At 44.1% G+C, this 24,883-nt stretch overlaps 1 protein-coding gene across 1 annotated transcript; it reads left to right on the forward strand.

Annotated features, from left to right (window-relative positions):
• Nucleotides 1-254: 254 nt before the first annotated feature.
• On the forward strand, nt 255-8,063 carry LOC147610356 (RNA-binding (RRM/RBD/RNP motifs) family protein). The gene is made up of 2 exons (XM_086786346.1): nt 255-687; nt 7,862-8,063. Exon 1 carries the CDS (start codon nt 312-314, stop codon nt 684-686), a length of 375 nt encoding a protein of 124 aa, XP_086642472.1. The 5' UTR covers nt 255-311; the 3' UTR covers nt 687; nt 7,862-8,063.
• Nucleotides 8,064-24,883: the final 16,820 nt, after the last annotated feature.

The raw sequence follows: 24,883 nt of genomic DNA on the forward strand, positions 1-24,883 counted from the left end.
ATATCCTCACAAATATATGTAGAAGAAGATGGCTTTGATCGGCTTGGGTGCCTGAAGGAAGTTGGGGTACCATGTGAGCGACCTCGTCATTAGGTGGGTCATTGTAATGTATGTAACCACCCACCGTTAAAATTTGTGTTAAATCTTGAGAGTGTTTAAACCGCCCTAAGAACCACCGTCATTAGGTGGGTCATTGTAATGTATGTAACCGCCCTAAGAACCACCCACCGTTAAAATTTGTGTTAAATCTTGAGAGTGTTTAAACCCCTCGTTGCTTCTGATACTTTTAACATTGCATCTTAGGGCTCCCTATGGCGACGATAAGTCTGCGGAGGGGCAATGCACGGTTGCCGCCGGAGGTGAATAGGGTGCTGTATGTGCGGAATCTTCCGTTCAACATAACGTCGGAGGAGATGTACGACATCTTCGGCAAGTACGGGGCGATAAGGCAGATAAGAGTGGGCACCAACAAGGACACGCGGGGCACGGCTTTCGTGGTGTACGAGGACATCTACGACGCCAAGAACGCTGTGGACCACCTCTCCGGCTTCAACGTGGCCAACCGCTACCTCATTGTGCTCTACTACCAGCAGGCGAAGATGTCCAAGAAGGTCGACCAGAAGAAGAAAGAGGACGAGATCGCCAAGATGCAGGAGAAGTATGGCGTCTCTACTAAGGAGAAATGAGGTCGGTCTTCTTTGTCTGCCTTTACTGTCTTTTTTTGGGGGACACAAAACCAGATGCAGAAGATACTTGTAGGGTTTTCTGCCATGTGGGTATAGAGAACCAGCTGCCATGTGGCATGGTGCGGTCCACCATGTGACATGCCATATGAAGGGATCTGCTGGTTGTGCGGCATTGTGGAATCCTGCCACATGACATGGGTGGGTGCTATGCCATGTGTGAGGATGCCTGGCGCAAGGTGGCATGATGGGCACTTGTTATGTGTTGACACATAGCCCACCATGAATGTATAACCATGGCTTCATGTATGTAGATCCAATGTTTGCAACAACTTTTGCAACGTTTCGATGTAAATCGAGGACGACTCCTTGATTTAATTGGTGTTATTGCCCTACCCAAGGTTTTCTTTAAGCCGTATGGTGTTGTAATCTCAAGGTCTATGTATATTAGGCCATGAGATGTATTATGCCGAGTAAGGTTTCATGCCACATGGATCATAAATATTTTTGCAAGCAGTGCGGCAATGAACAGTGCGGCAATGAACAGTAGTACAAATTACAAGTAAGGTAGTACTTAACCAAAAAGGAAGCTTAACCATCGGATGATTCCCAAAAAGCATAGCTCAAGCTATGATAAAACTATCCTCACGTGAAAGAATTACTTCATGAAAAATCCTTGATAATAATAGACGATCTCAAAGCTCTTGAGACTCTGCTTCACACTCATTCTCTGAATCACTCAAAATTATTAATTTTGTGCAGTGAAGTGACTCATGATCACGAAAGCCACAATATCCACGAACAAGGGAAGATGGTAATTGCCCTCGGGTCTTCTATAAACTGTGGGGACAAAGAACTTGATCAAGCTGAAACTCAACACCATCTATTAACTTGGATATCCCTGTTTTCCCAAAGATATCTGTAAGCTAGATCTTTGGGGTTTTCTGCATTTACTTGAGCAAGATCTCCAAAGATGTTCAGAACATCTTGATCTTGAGCCACTTTGCCTTGGAGAAGCTTATTAACATAAGTACCCCCTTCTATAAAGTGTCAATAAGGCTTCTTTGTTAGCCAATCGCTTCGAAAGCTTATCCAATTCCTCACAAAAGGGTGGTTGTTGGTTATCAAGAGTCTTTTGAAATATAGCAAACATATGCTCAAAAAGCTTGTTTGGATCGTAACCCAACAAAACTGACCTGTCCATTATAGGAAAGCTATTTTCACCAAGATCTTTTCCTCTCTAAAGAGTTACTAACAAGCCTGCCCTGCTAGAGAGGCTGAGCTTTGATACTAATGAAACTAATCCAGGAAACTCAAGCAATAGACAGACACTTTAGTACTAGAGTACAAACTTTGAAACACAGTGGAAGAACCACAAACAATATCAAAACACATCGCTGAGCCGGAATGGCCGCTCCACCCCGGGTAAGAACTTCTATATTTCAACAAACCAAGGTAAGGGTGCAAACTTGCACCGGATTTTCCACAACACTTTCGCAAACACTCTTGACCAAGATCAAGGTACAAACAGCACCAAGAAGCTTTCCAAAGGCTACAATCAATGTTGTACGACAAGCACTAGGAAGAGAGAGAGTGAAAACAGTTAGCTGCCTTGTTGTTTGGTGAGAGATAGAAAGCCTGCATTCGGTTGCTGTACGACCAGTGCTGAAGGAGAGAGAGATATAGAGATGCCTTGCTTTCTTGCTGTACATGTTGTACGGCCAACGCAAGGAAGAAGAGAGTGTGTAGTTGACTGCTGCAGCTGAGCACGACCAGCGCACAAGAGGGAAGGAACAAAACAAGTTGGTTGCTATTGCTGTGTATGTCCGGCGCTGAAGGGGAAAGAGAGAATTGCTGTCGGTTAGGAGATGAGGGCGCTAGTTGATGATCAAAACACAGGCTCCTCCCTGCTTTTATTAAGTCGACCAGTCCTATATTTACTGTGCTTTTTCCTTTTTGCTAAAAATAGTTGAACTTGCCCAAAATATCAGCTTTTGTGCTTTTCCTAGTTCATAGCTTAAGTTTTCTCTAGGCGCCTCCTTTTGTCCACCTGTCCATGCTCAAAGTAATAATATGTCAAGCCCATCATTAATGATGTGTGAACACATTGATTTATAAATGTGATAAGTCATTCTAATAAATAAAATCCCATGTTGCTCATGCTCTATACCCATCTTTCAGGCCAAAATTTGCAAGTGAATGCTTTAGCTTTCTTTTGTGGAAAATCCTTGTTCACACCTTGGCTCAATTCAGTGTGTGAAACACTAATCAAGACTGGTGAAGGGACCAAATGGTAACATCAAGCTTCTCGTTCCAAGAGATTGGGCTATTGATGTGACTCGCGGCGGGTGCCCGGGGGACTAGGGCCTTTGACACACTTGTCGATACCATCAAAGCATATTAAAACATTTAAGCATAGCCACAGCCTTAACACGTATTCATCATCACTTTGCATAAAACACAAAAGCTGGACAAAACATCCACAAATGCTGAAAATGGAGCTTGCATGTGACACGCATAGAGGCCGGAATGGGCCGACCCCCCCCTTTGGAGTATTTTATTACCCAAGGAGAATAATATCATGTACAAGCTTTGAGGGCCTTACTCTCCCCATGGGAGATGCCGGATTATATACAAATGCCATAGCACAGTCCACACGAGGCAACCAAGCCGAAACATAGGTTGTAGAAATGCCGAGCCAACAATATAATCCATATACCTCTGTGTGGGTATTGATTCTTCCCGAAAAACCACGGGTCTTCATGCAGTAGAGCTAGTACAGCAAGTACAACTCTCCATTCAGTCGGTACAACAAGTACAATGGTTGGTACAACTGGTACAATGGTTGGTACAATTGGTACAGTGGTTGGTATAGTAGGTACAATGGCTGGTATAGCAAGTACAAAAGCAGGTACAGTTGGTACAAATGCTCGTACAACAAGTATAGTGATTGGTACAGTAAGTACAGTGGTTGGTACAGCCGGTATAATGGCTGGTATAACAAGTACAAGTACAAGGATTGATACAGCCAATACAGTGGTTGGTACAGTAGGTACAAGAGCTGGTACAACAAGTACAATGGCTAGAAATCATAATAAATGATTAAATATCCTTGCCTTAAGTATTTCTTTGCGATGGAAGCCTCTAAAACAGTCCCCAATAGCCGGTATTCTTCATGGGCAGCCTTCAAGAGAGAGAGAAAGAGAGTAGCCATCATTAGGGCAGCCTGTAATAGTGGTAGAGGCTAGTGTGTAGCAAGAGAGCCTTTATTATTGAAGATAGAGGGCTCCAATTTATAGATTTGGGCCTCCCATGAGCTAAAATGGCAAGAGAAGGCTACAATGACAAGTGGAGAGTCACACAATAGCTGAAGTGACAAGTGTGAGGCCACTTGTCTCACTTTGGTCCACTTTCTTGCCACATGTTCCAATCTAAGAGATGGGTCCTTCCATAAACTTTATCTCTAAAAATATCCCAACTGGTAGACATTCTGCTAACTCTTGGTATGTGCTCAATTCTACATGTAATGACGTGAACAGAATTTCCATCGGAGTCGGGTCAAAAATAGCAACTCTCCTAAATTTTAGGAGTGCGGTCCTTTGTATTCTAGGATAATCCCCCATTCCCAAAGCTTGTGCTTTCCAAATATTTAGACATCCTGGAGTCCACTAGCCCCCTTTCATACTAGGTAATGTCCAGGCTGGTGTCGATCACACGCTCGAAATTGCCAACCTTCCAACACCCTCCCTCGATTCGAGCTCCGCAAGCCACCGAGGCGCGAGGGGGTCGCCCAGGACCACACACGCCTGAGCCGCCCAGGACCACACGCGCCCGGGCTCTGATACCATGACAGAATGCGCAGTGGAAGACTAATGCACATAGGAGACGCATCACCATCGAGCACCACGAACACCCCCAACGAGCTCTGCAGCATCCCTCCATTGGGCTCCCATCTCCCGGTGAGCTGCCTCCCAAATTACCGGCCGGAGGTGATGATTATGACAAGGTGCCACTCTAGCCTATATATGGCTCTTCAACTTTCCATGCTTCCACTTATGGGATAATCCAAGGCACCTTCTAGCCATAGATCAACTTATGGGATAATCCAAGGCACTCTAGCCATAGATCAACTTATGGGATAATCCAAGGCACCTTCTAGCCATAGATCACAAGCCCAAAATCGCCAACCTTCCAACACCCTTCCTCAATTCGAGCTCCGCAAGCCACCGAGGGGGTCGCCCAGTACCACACACGCCCGGGCTTTGATACCATGTCAGAAGCGTGCAATGGAAAGCGTGAGACATAGGCACACACAGAGAGAGAACAAATTTGCATAATGATGAAGCAATGATACAATCAGCCCTGTGCAAGGGTTGGTCCCCGTATGTGTGGGCATGATGAACTAATTCCCTGAGGGAGGGACCGGGCCTAGAAGCCCTTGTCAAGGTAAGTACAAATGAGAAGGAGGCAAGCCTTATATAGCCCCAAGATAAGCTGGCCGACTTGCTTCCAGAAAAGACTCACGACTGGAAAAAATAAACATGTGATAATGGGTGGCCAACCCTACAACCAAGGGCCTAAACATGAGGAAAAAATAAGGTGCTGCTTGGGATAAATCCTGATACACAACTTGGGCACACTACCAGGAGATGAATAATGCTAACACCCCCTCTCAGATCCGGGGAGAGAAACCGGTCCAAGGAGTTGGAAAAGGAAACCTCGAAAGCAAGTCGAAAAGTTGATCTGCTCCTGTCTCTGCCACTTACTCTAAGAATTGCTCCCGATCCAAAAGTCCAGCAAAATCCAAAGAATGAACCACCAGATGTCTAACCAATCTATATCACACCTATCACACAATGTGCTCCCTCTTCATCCCAAGAAAGGATGTCGTCTGACTCTACCTCCAAGAAAAAAAATCTGCTCCTTAGAGAACACCGCCAAATTGTCTCCTTGTTGGCACCCCCTCTAGACACCCTAGAGGCCCACAATGTCTACATCAGCCTTGGTACTCAAGCCTCCAACTTTGAGCTTGTTGAGAACCAATCTCCAAATACAAGGTTTCCGGATCTCCATGTATCCCTCAGTCCAAGATGCCTCTTTGTCTTGCTAACACTCCAAGTGGAAGAAACATACCTCCAACACTGTAGCTGACAATCCTGCTGGCACCTGACCTTTAAAACGTGTATCCATAACTCGCCATCGCGTGATGGGACTACTACTCACACACCCCTATGAGTCACCCTATCATATGGCAACACCCCCTAAGCTCTTTGGTGTTTAACTATGGCACTGAGCTCAAGAAAGCTCTCCTACCAAAACCTGACACCCCCAGCTGGCAAGCTCCCAACCAACTAGTCACGTGACCATGTCCAACCATCCACAACTCATCATCCCAAAGCACAATCTGATGTCAATCATCTACACCAAATTGTTGCTCCACTGGTACCTACCTGTACCCAATGAACATGTACACCTACCATGCATCCTTTACCCATCCTGCAACTGAGCAAGTACTTGTGAACCTCGACAACAGACACACACCTCGACGATGAGAATCCAAGTGTGCACCCATGAGTCTGAAAACTCTGACAAAGCAAAGATTGGCCGACCAAGGACTCAAGGCCATGTGGGAAGGCACCATTGCCCCAGATCTGCAGAAAACGCATCCATAGGTGTCTCCCCTGCTTGCTACCCCAGATCTGCAGAAAACGCAGCTAGGGTGTCTCCCCTTCTTGCTGCCCCATATCTGCAGAAAACACAGCCAGGCTGGCTGCCCTGCTTGCTGCTCCATATCTGCAGAAAACGCAGCCATGCGGGCTGCTCTTCACCTGCTCACAAGGGCAGAAAACGCAGCCATGAGAGTACCTATTCTGGAGAAAAACGCTCCTCCTCTGCAACCAGCAGCATCAAAAAAATGCAGAAACCTTCTCTCTAAAAAACGCTAGAACACCTTCTGTAGAAGAGCCTCAACCCGGTGCTTTGATACCGTTTCAGAATGCGCAGTGGAAGACTAACACACGTAGGAGACGCATCACCCATCGAGCACCACGAACACCCCGAACGGGGACTGCAGCATCCCTCCACCGGGCTCCCATCTCTCGGTGAGCTGCCTCCCAAAACACCGGCCAGAGGAGATGATTATGACAAGGTGCCACTCTAGCCTGTATATGGCTCTTCAACTTCCCATGCTTCCACTTATGGGATAATCCAAGGCACCTTCTAGCCATAGATTACACGCTTGAAATCGCCAACCTTCCAACAAGAAGCTGTATAAACTTTGCTATATACACAAGATCCGGTACAAGTGCATGGTGTGGTGGCAAGGTACACCATGGGGAAGGCAGTCGGCCAGTAGCAAACTGGGCCGACAGCCCCAGATGTGCCCACAACTGAAAAACACCAATGGGCCAGCAGAAAATGGCTGTCGTTCAGCACCTGAGCAAGTCGGCCAGCATCACAGCAGGCGGCCATAGACAGGACAGGTCAGCCAGAAAAAGACAGCCCCCATGACCAAACAAAAGAGGGAAAGCAACATGGAACATGAGGAAAATTGGAGACCACACCTATCCGATCGGGCACACCCACAACAGAGGCCCTCACTCCCGAGTCCCTACTTAGTAATATGGTACAGACAGGAGATGACTGCTAACATTTCCTTCTAAGCCACATCTTGTTCTCGAATTTCAGTTGTACTACTTATTTCTTGCACATAATACATCGCAGTAGTTTAGGACTCTTCTGTGTGCTGACATTTCCTTCTAAGCCACATCTTGTACTTAAATTTCAGTTGTATTACTTATTTCTTGCACATAATACATCGCAGGAGTTTAGGACTCTTCTGTGTGCTGACATTTCCTTCTAAGCCACATCTTGTACTCGAATTTCAGTTGTATTACTTATTTCTTGCACATAATACATCGCAGTAGTTTAGGACTCTTCTGTGTGCTGTATGTGTGATTCCGCCATATTCTTCTTGTGCTCATGTGTTCCATAAAGGAATTAAAGCACTTCCTAAAGAAAGTATTGTTCTTAATTGATTTACATTGTTTCAATGACTTTTAATAATAACATTAACACTAACATATGCTTTTGAGGTATCTTGTCTGTTTTCTTTGTGAACTGGAATGTGTATTAGTTACTAGACTGACAATGTTTTCTTCTTGTGTTGAATTGAATAGGAGCTTATTACGAGACAGAATTAGGAGTAAAGATGGGCTGGTAATACATCTGAAGTTCTTTGCTGGGTGGAAACGAGGCATCTCACATTCTTGTTGCCCTGAAGGCAAAGTTCTTTTTTTTTTTCTGTTTTTCAAGTTGTTGGCTCTCGATCTTGTGTATTTTCTCTGATTAGGCAAAAGCATCTTCCAGGTTGTACATTTTCATGCCTTTCTCATCATACATTATCATTTTGTTCATCTCAACCTCAACTTTGTGCACATGGTAATTTAAATTGTTTTCAGAATGTCTCCCCCCCAAAAAAAGAAAAATGTAAATTGGTACTCCATGTGTGTAGCTTATTGACGTGGTATTTCCATCCGAATGCATGCTACAGTTTTTGGGGCTTTGAGGACAACAGATATTGCCCTGTTTGCTCATTTAGGCTGGGTTCACAGCCTTTCAGTTGGACACACAGTAAGTCACTCCTAGCAAATCAGAGATCTAGTGTGAGGGTGAGGTTGCTCAGACAGTGGTGGAACCAGGTGAGCTCTCTCTTCCCTGACATACGCGGGCCCACTCTTTTTTTTTTTGGTCAAGCTGTAACTGATGGGGGGGGGGGGGGTTTCCAGGGATGCGTGCAGTGAAGTTGGGCCACAGCGTCCACTCGCTGAATTCTTAAAAAGACTCAGGGTTGTCTGTCTGATGGCTGTGAACTAAGCCTTAGGTAGACAGTATCAAAAGCAAGCGAGTTGCATGCGGCTAGGTGATTTTACGTTTGTGAAAGAGGCACATGGTAATTTAAATTGTTTTCAGAATGTCTCCCCCCCCAAAAAAGAAAAATGTAAATTGGTACTCCATGCGTGTAGCTTATTGACGTGGCATTTCCATCCGAATGCATGCTACAGTTTTTGGGGCTTTGAGGACAACATATATTGCCCTGTTTGCTCATTTAGGCTGGGTTCACAGCCTTTCAGTTGGACACACAGTAAGTCACTCCTAGCAAATCAGAGATCTAGTGTGAGGGTGAGGTTGCTCAGACAGTGGTGGAACCAGGTGAGCTCTCCCTTCCCTGACATATGCGGGCCCACTCTTTTTTTTTTGTCAAGCTGTAACTGATGGGGGGGTTTCCAGGGATGTGTGCAGTGAAGTTGGGCCACAGCGTCCACTCGCTGAATTCTTAAAAAGACTCAGGGTTGTCTGTCTGATGGCTGTGAACTAAGCCTTAGGTAGACAGTATCAAAAGCAAGCGAGTTGCATGCGGCTAGGTGATTTTACGTTTGTGAAAGAGGCACATGGTAATTTAAATTGTTTTCAGAATGTCCCCCCCCCAAAAAAAGAAAAATGTAAATTGGTACTCCATGCGTGTAGCTTATTGACGTGGCATTTCCATCCGAATGCATGCTACAGTTTTTGGGGCTTTGAGGACAACATATATTGCCCTGTTTGCTCATTTAGGCTGGGTTCACAGCCTTTCAGTTGGACACACAGTAAGTCACTCCTAGCAAATCAGAGATCTAGTGTGAGGGTGAGGTTGCTCAGACAGTGGTGGAACCAGGTGAGCTCTCCCTTCCCTGACATATGCGGGCCCACTCTTTTTTTTTTTTTTGTCAAGCTGTAACTGATGGGGGGGTTTCCAGGGATGTGTGCAGTGAAGTTGGGCCACAGCGTCCACTCGCTGAATTCTTAAAAAGACTCAGGGTTGTCTGTCTGATGGCTGTGAACTAAGCCTTAGGTAGACAGTATCAAAAGCAAGCGAGTTGCATGCGGCTAGGGGGACAGGAGCGCAGAAGGGGCACATGAACTTGGTAAAAGGGCCATTCTCAATGCTTAGTCACACTGGTCTTGGAGCATGTGACACCAAGCATTGGAAGTGCAACGTGCAGACAGGTTTTGTGATTTCTCTTTGTTGGATTTGTCTATGCTGCTGATGATCTTGGACTGGTTCTCGGAGTCCAGGGAAATGTATCAATCTTGTAGTGAGGGTCGGAGGACACGCCTACCTGCTGCCTCCTGGTAGAAAAGAGCGAGGCCGGCCTCTGTCACCTAGGCAGCTGTTCCCCAAGTGATAATATGCAGCACTGCACCGTTGTGTATAAGTGAAGGATCCTCTGCCAAACCTGTGTGCTTTGGGACAGTCCCAAAGGCAGTGCTGCTGTGACTTTGTGGGGTGGCTGCTGCGGCGGTTGTCCTCCAATGGCCAACCACTCGCGCTCAGGGCCGCCCGGGGGGGGGGGGTGTAATGGCTGAGTCAACGATGAGGGTAATCTGATCGTGGCCTCAGATCCCCGCGGGGCATTTATCTTGTGCCTCTAGGGGGGAGCCTCCCGATGCTGGCCTACTCTCCCAGCACAACTGAGCGGGACCAATATTGAGGGGTTCCCATGCAATGTGAGAGCGAGTGTCCAAGGGGTGGCCAGGCATCCTAAATAGGGGGTTCCAAATGAAAGGTTGTCAGAGCCTCTCCTCGTCAGAAGTCGGGGGTAACTGGGTGAGGGTTGGCTTGAGGTGGCCACAAGATCTGATCAAATTGGCAGCGACACGGTCCTTGAAGGAGAGGGCTGCAGGCTTGGGCCTCCATGAAGATCCACTGCACACTGCGGGTCCAAGGTCCACCGAGAGACGGTGTGCAGGCCGAAATCCAAGCAAGGAGGAAAGCCTTCTAGGGCGCTCCTTTTGGCTGCTGGCCTTGAACGACCAACTTGTCCAAGAGGGGGTCTATGAATTTCTGGATTAATGAATACCCGCGGGACCCACCACAGTGAGAGCCAGGGGTGTTGTAGTAAAGGAGGTTCTTTTGAATGCTCAGAAGAAGAGGGACAAGCTATTTCTCTGGCGAGATATCACTCCCCACATGACATCCCAAATATCTGACCAGGGTCCTGCAGGGAATCCATTGAGAAGACTCGATTGGTCTACAAGCCAGGGTGGGCGAGGATCCAACCCCAAAACCACATGATTTGTACCAGTTGATTTGAGCTCCCAACACCAGGTAGAAGACCTCATGGCATGCACAAATTTTGAAGATTCTCCTCCTCTTCGGATAGGTAGGCAGCGGTATCATCTCCAGACTCGAGTCCAGAAGCTCATCTTCTGAGTGAATGGGGAGAGTAGACCCTGCAGCTTAGTCCCTGGGTGGCCAAAAAAGTGCTCATCACCTCAGCGTCATGGGTTGAGTGGGCACCCCTGACGGACTGATCTGGTAGAAGGTATCTGCACCGCGCCGAACGGCCTTAAACCTCTTTCTTGCTAAGCGGCATTGGTGGGCATGGGACCCATGCAAGGAGCTGGCCGAATGCGAGCCAGGTGTTCGCTGATCCTGCCCTCCATGACGGCCCACTTTACTCTAGCCCTGTTGTGGGCATACTCCGGGCTCCATCCCTTGTAATGAAGTTAGCGGTATGCCAGCGTTAGAGTGACTGTCATTGCCACACGTAAGAAAACAAACAAGACCATCTCCCCTAGCTCCATGTTAGCCAAGGGCTGGAAGTGGGTGACAGTATCAATAAGTCGTCCATCTTTCCAAATGCAGAGGAGGGTGGAATGGCACACAAAAGGAAGGGTTTGGTGGCACAGAGGAAGGTGGGCTGTGCAGGGGAGGAGCGGGTGTGAAGTATTAGAGGAGCAGTTGAAGCAGAAAAACAAAGCGGGTGAGTCGGAGGGAAAGAAGGTGAAGGCGAGGGCGGAAGGGGAGGCAACAGCGAAGCAGAGGGGGGAGTGGAGGTGCAGGCTTGCTAACAGGGGGAGCTCTAGCTCGTAACTGCTCACCACCCTTACCTTGGGCAGTGAGTTCACGAACTGATGGGAAGAACTTATGGCTAATGCATTAAGTGGTTACTATGTCGTAGATTTTCCTTGTAGGATGGAGCTTCTTGCTTTTGTTTAGCATCTTTGGACCATCTTTTGCATGTGGATTCTGTGACGAGCGTGCGTGTAGATCAGAGCCTTTATTATGGGTACGACTACAAATGACAATACGCCACACGCCATAGATGACATACAACGTCCTACAAGGACATACATATGTTACATTAGATGACATCACAAACTACCTTGCGTGGTTCTAGTTGGGTTTATTAATGCCTTGATGTTTTACTGATGTCTTTGAACCATGCATCATACATGACATACGACGCCCTACAAGGACATAGCTTGCGTGGTTCTAGTTGGGCTTATGTTTGGAGGTTTACTGTTATTTTTGAACCACAATATAGATGACATACGATGTCTTACAAGGACATACCTTGCATGGTTGGAGTTGGGTATATTCTGAGGTTGTTAGCTTACATGGAACATAGACGTCATAATCCAATACCTATTATTCTTAATAGATAGTTAACCGAGTGCTGTTACCAATGTCGTTAATCCTATTTTTCATTCACGAAAAAAGAAGTTAAAGTTCATTATTATAATTTGTGAGGGGGAGACAACATCTACTATTCAACATAGAACAACATGGTAAATGTCTTCACAAAGGCTCTTTTGAGAGATCTTTGAAGCTCTACTATTCAACATAGGACAACATGGTAAATGTCTTCACAAAGGCTCTTTTGAGTGACAACTTTGAAGCTCTTAAAAAGGCTTCAATTGTGATACACTTGGACACTTCATTTTACTATGTGCATTTGATTTTCCACTAAGGGCATGATTGTGACATACATATTAATTGAAATATTTTCTAGGCCTTAGGAGATTAGTTTGGTGACATTTCATTGCAAAAGATGTCACTTCTAGGGTATGGTACTTTCAGTTTTTTCTCACCATTGGATCACATGCCCATCAAATTAGGGATTTAATTTAGGCCTTTACTTAGGATATGGTACTTTCAAATTTTTTTTACCGTTGGATCACATGTCCATCAAATTGGGGATTTAATTTAGGGCTTTAGTTAGGGTTTTATTTTCATGATCTTTAATCTTTTCGTGTTGTAGATGCTAGAAAAAATTCATATGGCAATTATAGAGGACTAAATAGGCAAACCATAAAACCTCACATGAATGATTTGTTGGTCTAGTTATCTAGAGCCAGAATCTTTTCTAAGTTTGTTTTGAGATTGGGATACTATCAAATTTGTACAAGGATAAGGATATTTATATGACTTATTTTAGAACTTATTGTAAGGATATTTATATGATTGCTTTTAGAACTTATTATAAGGATATTTATATGATAGCTTTTAGAACTTATTATAGGCACATTGAATTTATTATCATAACTTTTTGGTTCTTCTTGAACCTACTACATTCATGTGCTTAGATGACAATTTTGTCTACTCTTGAAATGAAAAAGAACATGAAATCCTTCTTAGAGAAGCCTTGCTAAACGCGAATGAATAATAGGCTATATTCTAAGATATCTACGTACTTCTTTGTTAAAGAACACATTGATTACTTACGATGTGTGATATCCAAGGATAGAACACACATGGATTGTGATAAGGTAAATGGAGTCTTAGAATGACTTACTTCCAAATGTGTTAGAGATGGTATTTCTTTTGACCTAGCTTAATATAAGAGTACATATTAAATATTTCTTCAAGATAGCGAGTTTCTTAACAAATTTGACCAAGAAAGTGCATAAGTTCATAGAAATTGTTTTAATTTTTTCACTCAAATTGTTTTAATTTTTTCATGGAGTGAGAATCTTATGAGTAGGGCTCGTTTGTGGATTTTAAAGAAGACATAATTTACAACTTGCATGTTGAGTTTATACTTGGATAAATGGCCATTCTTGGTACCTAGTTTCAGTCGCTTTTCTAATCTTGAATTGAGGCATGGGACAAATCAAGAAAAAAAGAATTCACAAACCTCGTAATAACAATTTACACAGGCAAGATTACTCTCTAATACTCAAGTAAGACATAAGACATGGCAAAAACTCACACTTACCACCATTTCCTAGTCACTCAAGAGAACAAATCAAAGCAATGAAAACATAATGATATTCATGTATTCATTGTGACCAAAATATGCTATATTCACATAGGTAATCATACATCATTCCCAAGGTTATATACGAAGATTAAGAGAAAAACCACACCTTTCCACGCAACAGAAGATTAAACCACCATTTCCTAATCACTCGAGAGAGCACATCATAGCCATGAAAAACATAATGATATTCATGTATTCATTGTGTCAAAAATATGCTATATTCACATAGGTAATCATACATCATGCCCAAGGCTATGTACAAAGATTAAGAGAAAAACCACACCTTTCCATGCAACAGAAGATTAAACCACTGTGTGTGTGTGTGTGTGAGAGAGAGAGAGAGAGAGAGAGAGAGAGAGAGAGAGAGTGAAGGACTATAAAAGTCAATTATTAGTGATTGGTCCACCATCCACACAGACACCCATTTTATAGGGTTTATTTGTGATCAAAATTTCTTTGATTGTCCCTTTTCATATTACTTTATCCCTTTACGTAGGCTTACTTGGCCTTTGTCTTTCCTTGTCCACAGCGTTGTCTTGGGCCACTTGGTTTAATATCTCCTTGGATCATCATTTGATATCTTAAAATCTTTAAGACCCTAGATTCTAAAAGATATGAATTTATAATATCATGCAATCACCTTGCTCTAAATCATCAACTTACTTTGTTATCATTTCATAAGATCATAGATCATAAAAGATCTTAAATAGTAAATCATCATAGGTATAATATATGAGATCTTAGTGTCCATTTTATATATTCTTAGACCTTGATCATTTTAAATCATCCTACATTGTCATCTAATATAATTTAAGATTTAAAGCATTGCCACTCTCATCTCATCTAAAAGAGTACATAATCTTTATTGTTGATTAATAATAAGGAGCTTGCAGCTATGTTTTGCTTGCAAGTCTATATTAGGGAATTTGGAAAAATCTCAAATTTTTATTTTCATATGTTTAGGACATCAGCTATTAATAGGTTAATAAAATGATTAACTTCTTTTCTCCAAAGTGCATATTTGTGATATTGAGGCTTAAAATACTCAAAAATTATATTAATTTAAGAATAATCTTATAGGAATGCTTTATTCAAATGCACATTGTATACCACGAATTTTTTATCACATTCATTATGTTAACTATATATCAAAAAATATAGAAAACAACTTTTTGATCAATGGAAGATCATTCATTAAAGATAAACCCTTTACAAGGATGACATGTCTTACTCCAAACTCAAAGTTCACAAATATCTTCACTTTCATGAACTTAATATTACATCCACGAACATTACTCACCATTGAGTGTGTCAATTTGATGACATCCTTATGTCCATTTATATAACTATCAACATGGTATCAATTATCATATTATTTGTAAGTAAGCCAAAGAGAATAATGAAGATAGAAAAAATGATGTTTGTGAATCTAAGAAAAATACAGTTGTAGATAGAACGATCATTAAAAATTACGCCTTAACAATGACACTTACAAATTACCATGACTATAAAGAACCAATGCTCCTTTTATAAAATAGATTGAATGAAATATAATGAAAAATGATGGAAACTTAATATTGATAACACTTTGTAATCGAAACTCATACTCGGCAAAGAGATCATCTCCCGCCTTGAGTTTGTTTATGCCACGGTAGCAAAGATAGAGAAAACACATATCTCACATTCCCTTTCTCATTGAAACCCCTACAACTATTTATGTAATTTGCTATATTTCTTTCTTGAACATTACCCACTATATACTCTCGATCCTCTGCGATGTCAATTGTTGGGTCCTCAAGAATGGAGTACCTCCTTCATCTTGGGTGCATGGAACACAAAAAATTCAACAAATAAGAATTGGAACTTGGTTCCGTGGTGGTGAAGAAACTTCTATAATGACCTCCTTGAGAAGGTGGGACTCTTGCTTGCACTATGTGTGTTTATTGTTGAGTGTTTTCAGGAACACTTATTCCTAGTGGTGTAGTAAAAGAGACACATCCAGATTGCCATAACTACGATTGTTAGGCTACTTAGTTATGGTCAACTTGGGGTAAAAACCCCACTCAAGATTAACACCAAATGTTTGAAATATTATGGCGTTTGACATGATTTGACCACTTTCAAAGAGAGCAAACCTTGAGGTTCATGGTCCTTCTCTCGCTACTTTAGTGGAGCTTCACCTAAAGATAGGGCAGTGTAATGTCCTTTTCATAAAGTTTATGATGTTCACAAAGCCAGTTGAAAAATTTGGGGCATGTAAGACCGTGCAACTCTTGTTTCTAGGTGTTCCACTATTCCTTCGCTTATGCTTTTCTTCTTCCAAGATATTAACATAGAATGTCCTAATGCAAATAACTTAAAAAAATAAAAAAAATTAAACTAAACACATCGAGATCTCCAAAACCATTTGTTTTTAGAGTGTGACCTCCTAATCAACATCAGGCAATATTGGTGGATAATCTCAATAGCTTGAAATGCTGCACGGATAAACATATATAGTCCCCAGGCTAGTCCTTGTTGGTGGCACCAAATATATTTAGTCAAGATCTTACCTTAACCTTGCTAAATCATGTGTTGTTAGATCTTGTCGTGGCAATGTTACTCCCCAATCTAGAGGTGCTAGCTTATCTGTGGGGTCCTCACTCCATTGTCACACTAGAATTATCCATGCTAAGGGGGTGAATGAAGCTCTCTCTTTTCTTAGATGGAGGGAGATAGACATTGGTCTTTGCAGTGGTTCTCTCTCACAAACGATGGGGGTGTACATAAAGTCCTTAGAATTTTCCTATTTGACATTAAGCTCAAGGTAAGGTTGCTTTATATATTCTAGCATCGTTTTACAAAAGATACGTGCACGTTTGAGCGGGTAAGATGGCAAAGCACCTTATGGTAGGTGGGCCGGGTGAAACCATTTATCCTTACCGAATCATGTGTCATTGGATCTTTCCTTGATGCCGCAATGTAACTCCTTGGTTTGAGTGTGTTAGCTCGTCATCGTCTATCATGTCCTCACTCCATTGTCACACCAGAATGCTCCTTGCTAAGGGGATGAAGGAAGATCTCTCTTTGCCTAGATGGAGATTATTTAAATAGAGATTGGCCTTTGTGGTAGTTCTCTCTCACAAATGACGGGGAAAAAGAAGAAATTATGCAAGAGGGAACCTACAAACAAACCTATTTGCATCCATTAAGCAAGCAAGATTCAATAGCATACATGCACTAGGGAAAGAAGGGGAGCTCACAAAGTATTCTATTACAAGGGAATGAATTTGTATTGCTTTTACTGTCAAGAAAGACTTATATACAAGTGATTAGTTTTCACATTAGGCCAACGAAACTTAAAAATGGTCCATCATCTATGACTTGTCTTAAGAAAGTATGTACACAAAGTTCTTAGAATTTCCCTATTTGACATTAAGCTTAAGGAGGTAAGGCCACTTTTTCTAAATATTCTAGCACCTCTTACAAAGTAGGTAAGATGATAAAGCACCTTATGATAGAGGTGAAACCAGATATCAATGCCCACCTAGCATCTAAGATAATGAATTGAAGTGTTGCCTGGGATCCACATGAAAAGCCTGAACTGGACTCCAAGCCAAGGCGGGCGATGAGCCAACCCAAAATCCACATGATATATGCCAGTTGATCCATGGTCCAGATGCACGAATGGTAGAAGATCTCTATCGCCTCAGGCAAATCTTTGGAGGTTTCCCTCATCTTCGAACAAGTATGCTGTTGTGTCATTGGGCAAACTTGGAATCTAGCAACTCTTGTGCATGGATAGGAAGATGCAACCCCCTAAAACCTTGTCTCACTAGTGTGTAGAGAAAACTACTCACATGGCCTCAGCAACAAATAAAAATGGATAAGGTGCTCCTCTCCGACTAAGTGAGAAAGCAAAAATATGTCGCCTCTTGCTCCCTGAATGAGAACCAAGCCGAGTAGAGCTCTGAAACACCTCCTCAGGGAATCCCATCTTGGCACATCGTCCCCTCTAGAAATCCTCAGTCCGCGATGTCATAGGATTTCTCAATATCTAGAAGGAGATCGATAAGATCCTAGCACCTCAACCTGGCCGAAGCTGTTGCCTTCGAGAAAGTAAAGATTTTGTTCAGAATGCTCTAATCCTAGTCGAAACCGATATGTGTGCCATGGATCAAATCGGGGAGGAAAGGTTGATGGCGTTGGCTAAAATTTTATAAGTAGTCCAGCCTCTAAGGGGGTGATGGGCTCTGTCCAATCTCCAATTTGTGAGCACCCTCCTTGGGAATCAAATTGATCAATCCCTCTGATAGCCTCTCTCGCATGGATTTCGTGATCATAATCTCATTGAAGGCTCTTGTGATCATAATCTCTCCAAGAGCCTACTACCTCAACCTGGCCAAAGCGGACTGCCTCCAAGAAAGTGAAGACGTCAAGAATGCTCTCATCCTTGACGAAACCCATATGGATGCCATGGATCAAATTGGGGAGGAAACGTTGCAGTCACCAATTGGCCTTGGCTATAATGTTATAGGCGATCCCTAGAAGGGTGATGGGCCTCTGCCGAATCTTCAATTTGTCAGCCCCCTCCTTGGGAATCAAATTGATCAATCCCTTTGACAACCTCTTGGGCATGGCTCCTGTGATCATAATCTTAGTGTGACAAAAACTTTAAAGCCACCTTCCATGAGATCCCAGTGGTGGTAAAGATATAAGGAAACCGGAAGCTCATCTTCTCCCAATCATTTTCCCATAGGGAGTGCCGTTAGAGCCTCCACAAGCTCCTCTTTACTACATGAAAGTACACAGAATGGGAGGAACCACCTCTCGTATGTCATCGAACCCACTCACGTGCGTCTAGCACGTGAGGATAGGGGGGTACCTATGAGGAGAGAGTGAAAGAAATCTGCAAAAATGGCTCTCAACATGGGGTGGATCCACCATTATATCATCCCTCCGCGTCTGTGTTGGCTTGTTATCTCAAAGAAATCCCCAATGACCTTGTCTCTCGTGTGGGTCCATAAGGAGGCTTTGGCATGGTATCTGTACTCCACCCTCCGTTCCTTGCTGAAACTAAGCTTTGTACAAGCTGCAACAACTGGGCCTCAATCCATGGACTATCTAGGGTACTCTCTTGGAGCCGATTGTAGGGAGGCTAGTCTTCAACAGATGCTCATCTCTTTCTCGAAAGCCAACCAATTTGCTTTGCGTTGCCTTTGTAATAAACTACTGATCTCGCCAAGGCCTAAGGCCTAAGCCCAATGAAGGTGCTTGCTTTGTGGATGGACTAGAGTGAAAATCCACTCTCTCCCAGATCTCCTCTATCCTATTGCATATCTCGGAGTCCTCAATGAGGCTTTTTGGGATCAGAGTGCTTAAATGTTTATCCTGCCTTAGGGATAGAATGACGTGTACATCATGCCACCACTTTGACAAGCCCACTCATCTACATAAACCGGTCTAATTTGGATAGGTTAGGGCTTATACTCCTCCTGTCGGATCTCGAGAAACACTGACTTCTAGGGCTGTGTCTGAACTTTGTCTCTCGATAAATTCTAAGGGTCCTGTCCCCTTAGAGCTAGAATCAACTCCTCCCAAGCCGAGTACTTTGTGCCAAAAATTGTAGCCATGCCCCCTCCAAGTCTGTCGACCCTAGCATGTTGAAATCCCCACCCATGCACCAAAAATCTGCATGTGGGAGGGACTGGCAACTGTACTCTAGAAAATGGCTTTGCCTGCTGTGGCATTCAACGCATATATGCATTCAAAAAGCCCACTCTTTCCTCTCTAATCCTGATGGTTACCCACTGAGCTCTCCTGAGTCGACCACTGTAAAAGTTGCTCATTGGCGAAAATGCATTATCCCCTAAAGGGGCCAAAAGCATGGGACCAAACGGTGTGACTCATGCCTTGAAGGATCTTCCAACAAAATAAGCGACATGAACACCCCTCAGAAAGATGATGCTCCTCGAGGAGGAGTATGTCAATGTGTCCACTGACTGTTGCTCCATGAAGCTGCTCTCTAAAGGACTCCGTGCCTTTAAAAGCATTGTGGTCCTCCCAAATCCTGAATGTTCCATGAGATAGTCCACATAATTATTTGTCCTAGGGGCAAAGGCATGCCAGATGGGCACGAATCTTGCCCTCCATGTGAAGCCACTCTGTCCAAGCCCTAGAATATGCATACTTTGGGCTCCACCTATCAATGAAGGTATCTGGAGTAGGAAGGAAGGTGTACTGCCACCATTGAAACATGAGATCCACCCACCTTCATCCGTGCGAATGACCAGATGTGATCGAGCACATCAGTGATACAAAGATCATGCAAATGATATGAGAGCTCTATGGTTTGCCCATGGATAGTGGCAAACACTGACTCTGTGCTCCAATCCATCCCTGACGTGCTCACTTAGGTCTCTATGGCTAGAGACACCCACCTCCATCCGTGCTAATGGCCAGAAGCGAGTGAGCACGTTAGTGATTTGCAGATCATGCAAATGATGTGAGAGCTCTATGGTTTGCCCGTGGATAGCGGCAAACACCGACTCCATGCTCCCTAGGGGGAAGGAGAAAATCATCGCACCACTCTTTGGGGTGGAAGGCTTGGAGTGATGCAGAATCACACAGATATGAATGGGAGCCACTGTCTCCTTGAAAATACCAGATGGGGAGGCATTGGAAGAAATTGTAGTCAACTGGCTGCCCCAACACTTGGGAGGGAGAGGGGGTGCTGCCACGTGACTCTGGAGGGAGAGCAAGAGATAGTAATGGTCTTGCTACTAGCTCCGTGAAAAACAGTGGATCAAGCGGCAAACCAAACTAGCATGCTACCTCCTGTTTGGGTCAGCTGCGTCTTGTGAGTAGGAGGGGGGGAGGTGTGAGGAGGAAGGCCAGAGGAAAAAGGGTCCGCTTGTGAAGGCTTGTGAGTAGGGGTTGCCCGACGAATGCTCTGAAGGGTGGTCAGAGGGCGTCGGAGGAATCTTGTACCTAGAGCAGTCTCTAGAAATGGGGGTTCCTCAACGGTATAAGTGCTCGTAAACGGTTCCGTGACAAAATCGTATCCTCCTGTGGCTTGCCAGACTGGCGCACGCTTCTGGAATTCTGACGGTGGTTCCGCCTCACGCTAACGGTCCACTCTCCACTGGGATCTTCCGAGGAGGCCGGGCCCTGATGCTCTAATCCCTGGGGGTTGGTATCCCCCCACCCCCATGATGAGGATATCTGAATTTGGAATGGGGGGAGTCAGGAAAGCAAACTTTCATAAGAAAGCATGAGATGCCAGCCAGAGACCCTGCAGGGGCTGCCGCCTCACAAAAAAGGCATGTGCCATACACAGTGTGACAAGGCTTAGCTGCATTACTCTGTCCAACACTACAGGCTAATCAAACTCAACTTGGTAGTATCCACGCCCCAAAGGAAGAATATCAACAGGCTCTCCGATAAGGCTTGTCTACAGAAGGTCCTTGAGTTGTCCATGTGCGAGCCCCCACAATCTTGCAGACCAAGGTGGAGGCCAAAAGGATGCGACTGTCAAAGGCGAGGAGCTGGAGGTCTGCTTCTGAGAAAGAAAGGCAAATGCTTTATAAGTGAAGGTTGCTTAACTTTGACAAGGTTGAAGATGGAAAAACTTAGATACAAAAACATGTAGAGGAACATGCCTCATGTGTTCCAAGCTATCAAGGCCACTCTAGAGATCCTAATGGTGGAGGGGCTTTCAACCTTCCATAACTATGCTCATTGGAGGGTGTGCTACATAAAGACACTTGTAGAAGAACACCTTATCAGCACTCCTGTTTTGTCAAATAATAGTTCATCCATCCTTAGCACTCAAGAGGCAGCACTCATTTTATGAAATAATACTTCATCCACGCTTGTATATGATTGAAATGTCCCTAGTAAGCTTTGTGGTCCTCCACCAAATTAGAAGAAAACACATCTACAACAAAAGAAAAAACTGTGGAACAAAAAAGATGCAAGTCTTTTGAAATGGGAGAGAAAGAGAGTGGGAGAGGTATGTGTGTATCTTTGTAGAGGAAATTTTAGTGAACTTTGTTAGATGTACCTCCATGAGATGCAAGATAGTAGTTTGATTGGTTGTAATTCTATTCTGCAAGGAAATAAAAATGATTTGCTAGCAAAAATTTTAATAATAATATTCATATATTAAAACGCTCATTAAATGACTTTTATTATTACCATAATTGTCTAAAGATTTCATGTTTTTAGTATTAGAATCCTCTATCAACCTCCCATTTCTCACCTTCCGAGAGAGAGAGAGAGAGAGAGAGAGAGAGAGAGAGAGGGGGGGGGGGGGTCACGGATGAAGAGAGAGAGGGAAGAGATAGAGAAGGATACCTAGCAATAGGGGTGGGGGAGAGTGGGAGAGAGAGAGGGAGTAGAAAGAGAGATATGGAGAGAGAGTGAACATATGGAGAGAGAGAGAGAGAGAGAGAGAGAGGGGGGGGGGGGGGGGGGACGGAGGGATGGAGGGAGAGGGATACCCAAGAATATGGGAGGGGGAGAGTGGGAGAGAGAAAGAGGGTAGCAAGAGAGAGAGAGAAAGAGTGAGCGAGGAGGGATGGAGAGCGAGAGAGATGGTGTGAGCAAAAGGGAGGGGGAGGGGATGGGGTCGTGGGGAGAAGGGAGATATAGAGAGGGCATACAACGATAGAAGAGAGAGAAAGAGAGCAAGAGAGAGTGGAGGGAAATAGTGAGGAAGAGAGACGGGGGGGATAGAGGAGAGGGAAAGTGGGAGACAAAGAGATAGAAGGGAGATAAAAAGATAAGAGAGAGAGAGAGAGAGAGGGTCAAAGGAATAGAGAGGAGTGTTGAATAACAGTGTGATGAAGATAGAGAGGGGGGGGGGGATAGAGGAGGGGGAAAGTGGGGGAGAGAAAGACATAATAGTATGAAGAGATAGAGAAATAGCGAGTGTGTGGGAGAGGAAGAGATAGTTATGAGAGAAAGCGTAGAGAGAGGTAGCGAGGGAAGGGAAAGGGATGGGGGTAGGGGTAGGGGAGATTGAAAGAGCATAGAAGGGGAGCACTCTCTCTCTAAGGAGGGTCCTCTCTCACTAAAGAGCATCTTCCCCTTGATTACTAACCTCTTCTATGTGCTGAGTTTTGGAGCAAAGCCTACCCTCATGCTTAGTGGGCTAGTGGTTGGTTCTTTTGTTCTCAAGAGATCAATTGGTCCAAGATGCTCTCTAGCTCCTTCGTTGTTTGTCATCATTTGACATCCTTTGGTCTTGGCTTTGAAATTAGTTGCATTTGAGAATCGGTTGAAATGCTGAATTATTGATTTAGTTATTTCTGTTGATTCATTGTTGTTTCTATAGGGCATCTAATGAGAATGTTAGGAGAGTACAAGCAATTGTACAACGTTTTGCTAATGCCTTTAGCTCCAAATGTGATGTTCATAAATCTAGATTAATCAGCTTGATTGAAGAAGGTGCACAGGTGCGGATGCAAAGTAACCAACAAAGAAAAAGTATTTAAACGTGTGGGTTGCCCACGGGAGTTGGCATATGTAGGAGGGACACTCTCGACTGGTTAATGGAGAAGCTTGAAGCCAAAGTCAATAAATGGGATGATATAAGTCTTCACTTCCATTCCATGGTGGTAATGGTTACATGCAATTAATTACCCCTGCTCAACTTCAAAGCTAAACATGGGAGAAGGGTTTTCATATTTATGAAGACCTTACGAAGGGGTGAACAAGAAAAAAAGCTTGCTCCTTTCTAGCATGGCGTTAGATTCTTAAGCCGAAAGAGGATGGTGAACTAGGGATACTGGATTTGAAATCCCACGCCAATAGGACTGTCAAAGCTCTTAAATGTTACACTTGAACAAAAACAGCCATGGACACTAATGCTGAAAGACTTCATCAGCTATATGACTGTCAAGTGTGATGGACAATGGCATGGAGTTCCAAGAATTATTACTGTCTTTTCTCATGCTCGTCTTGTTGTCAAGGGTATGTCCTTTTACAAAATATATGATCAAATGGTGAAAGGAGGTCGACCGTACATCTAATAGAATGGCAAGGATCCATTAGATTTATTGGAGACTCCCTTATGATGTATGATGGTCCTACTTAGTACACGACCGTCTTCTGATACTCGTTTTCAGTCTAGCAAGGTGGGAAGCAAGTTACAAGCTAGGATTACATCATCTGACAAATATCAAAATAAAAGACCTTTTCAAACAACGAGAAGGAAGATGGTAATCCCGAATAACTTCACGCATGTGAGGTGCCAGCAGAGGCCTTGGTCCGAGGGCAGGTGGTGTCCTGTCAGTGGTGTCCCTTCCATGATCTCCCAATCCCCTGCAGTATTCGCAGGGCTGACAATGAAGCCAGAGATCTTGTCAATATATAAGCCAAGGAGTGTGTAGGGGAAAGTCGGCAGCCCTATTTGACCCCATCACACCCCACGTCATCTCTGGCAAGAATTGAAGCTCTTACAAGACCTGATTTCAGAACTCAGTCAAAAGCCTTCCTGAAGTCTACAGAGCAACAATAGACCCTCTATCTGTGTGACATGGCCTCCTCAATGATAGCTCTCGAAGATGAAGGTATGATCGAATGTCAAGTAGCTCCTGGGACCTGAACCCTGCCTCAGCAATGGTCCTATGTCTATACCTCTCTGCCAAGGAGCTAATCTCAGCCATACTGCACCATAGATCTTGGCCAAAGTATGGCCAACCATGAAAGTTTGGTAGTCTCCTGCCTTATGGATGGAGACAAGGGTGTTAATGATCCAAGAGAGGGGGGAGGCCCTCATATAAAGCCCTATTGTAGGATAGGTGCCAGGGTGTTACATCCAGGTGTGAAGTGCTCCAATCACAGGTCTTCATGGTCCATGACTCTCCCATTGTGAAGCTTGGTTAGGCTTTGGTGACATTAGCTATGGTGACGAGAGTGCCAGAGGTGGGGCGGCGAAGGTGAGATATGTTTGGGGATGCCTGAGTGAGGATGTCATATAGCTAGTGAGCATAGGTCTCCCATATGAGAGGGTCCATGATGGGTGTGGCCTACCTCTTACCTCTAAGATATGCCAAGCATCCGAGGTGTATGCACTTAAAATAAAGACAATAATCTCTTCGTGCTAAGCCAAGAAAGCTCGCTTCT

The sequence above is a fragment of the Cibotium barometz genome, chromosome 49, assembly GCF_041138505.1.
Source record: "Cibotium barometz isolate CiBa-2024 chromosome 49, ASM4113850v1, whole genome shotgun sequence".
Lineage (NCBI taxonomy): Eukaryota > Viridiplantae > Streptophyta > Polypodiopsida > Cyatheales > Cibotiaceae > Cibotium > Cibotium barometz.

Excerpts from the sequence above, each read along its gene's own strand:
- LOC147610356 (XM_086786346.1), top strand. The coding sequence starts at position 312 with ATGGCGACGATAAGTCTGCGGAGGGGCAATGCACGGTTGCCGCCGGAG.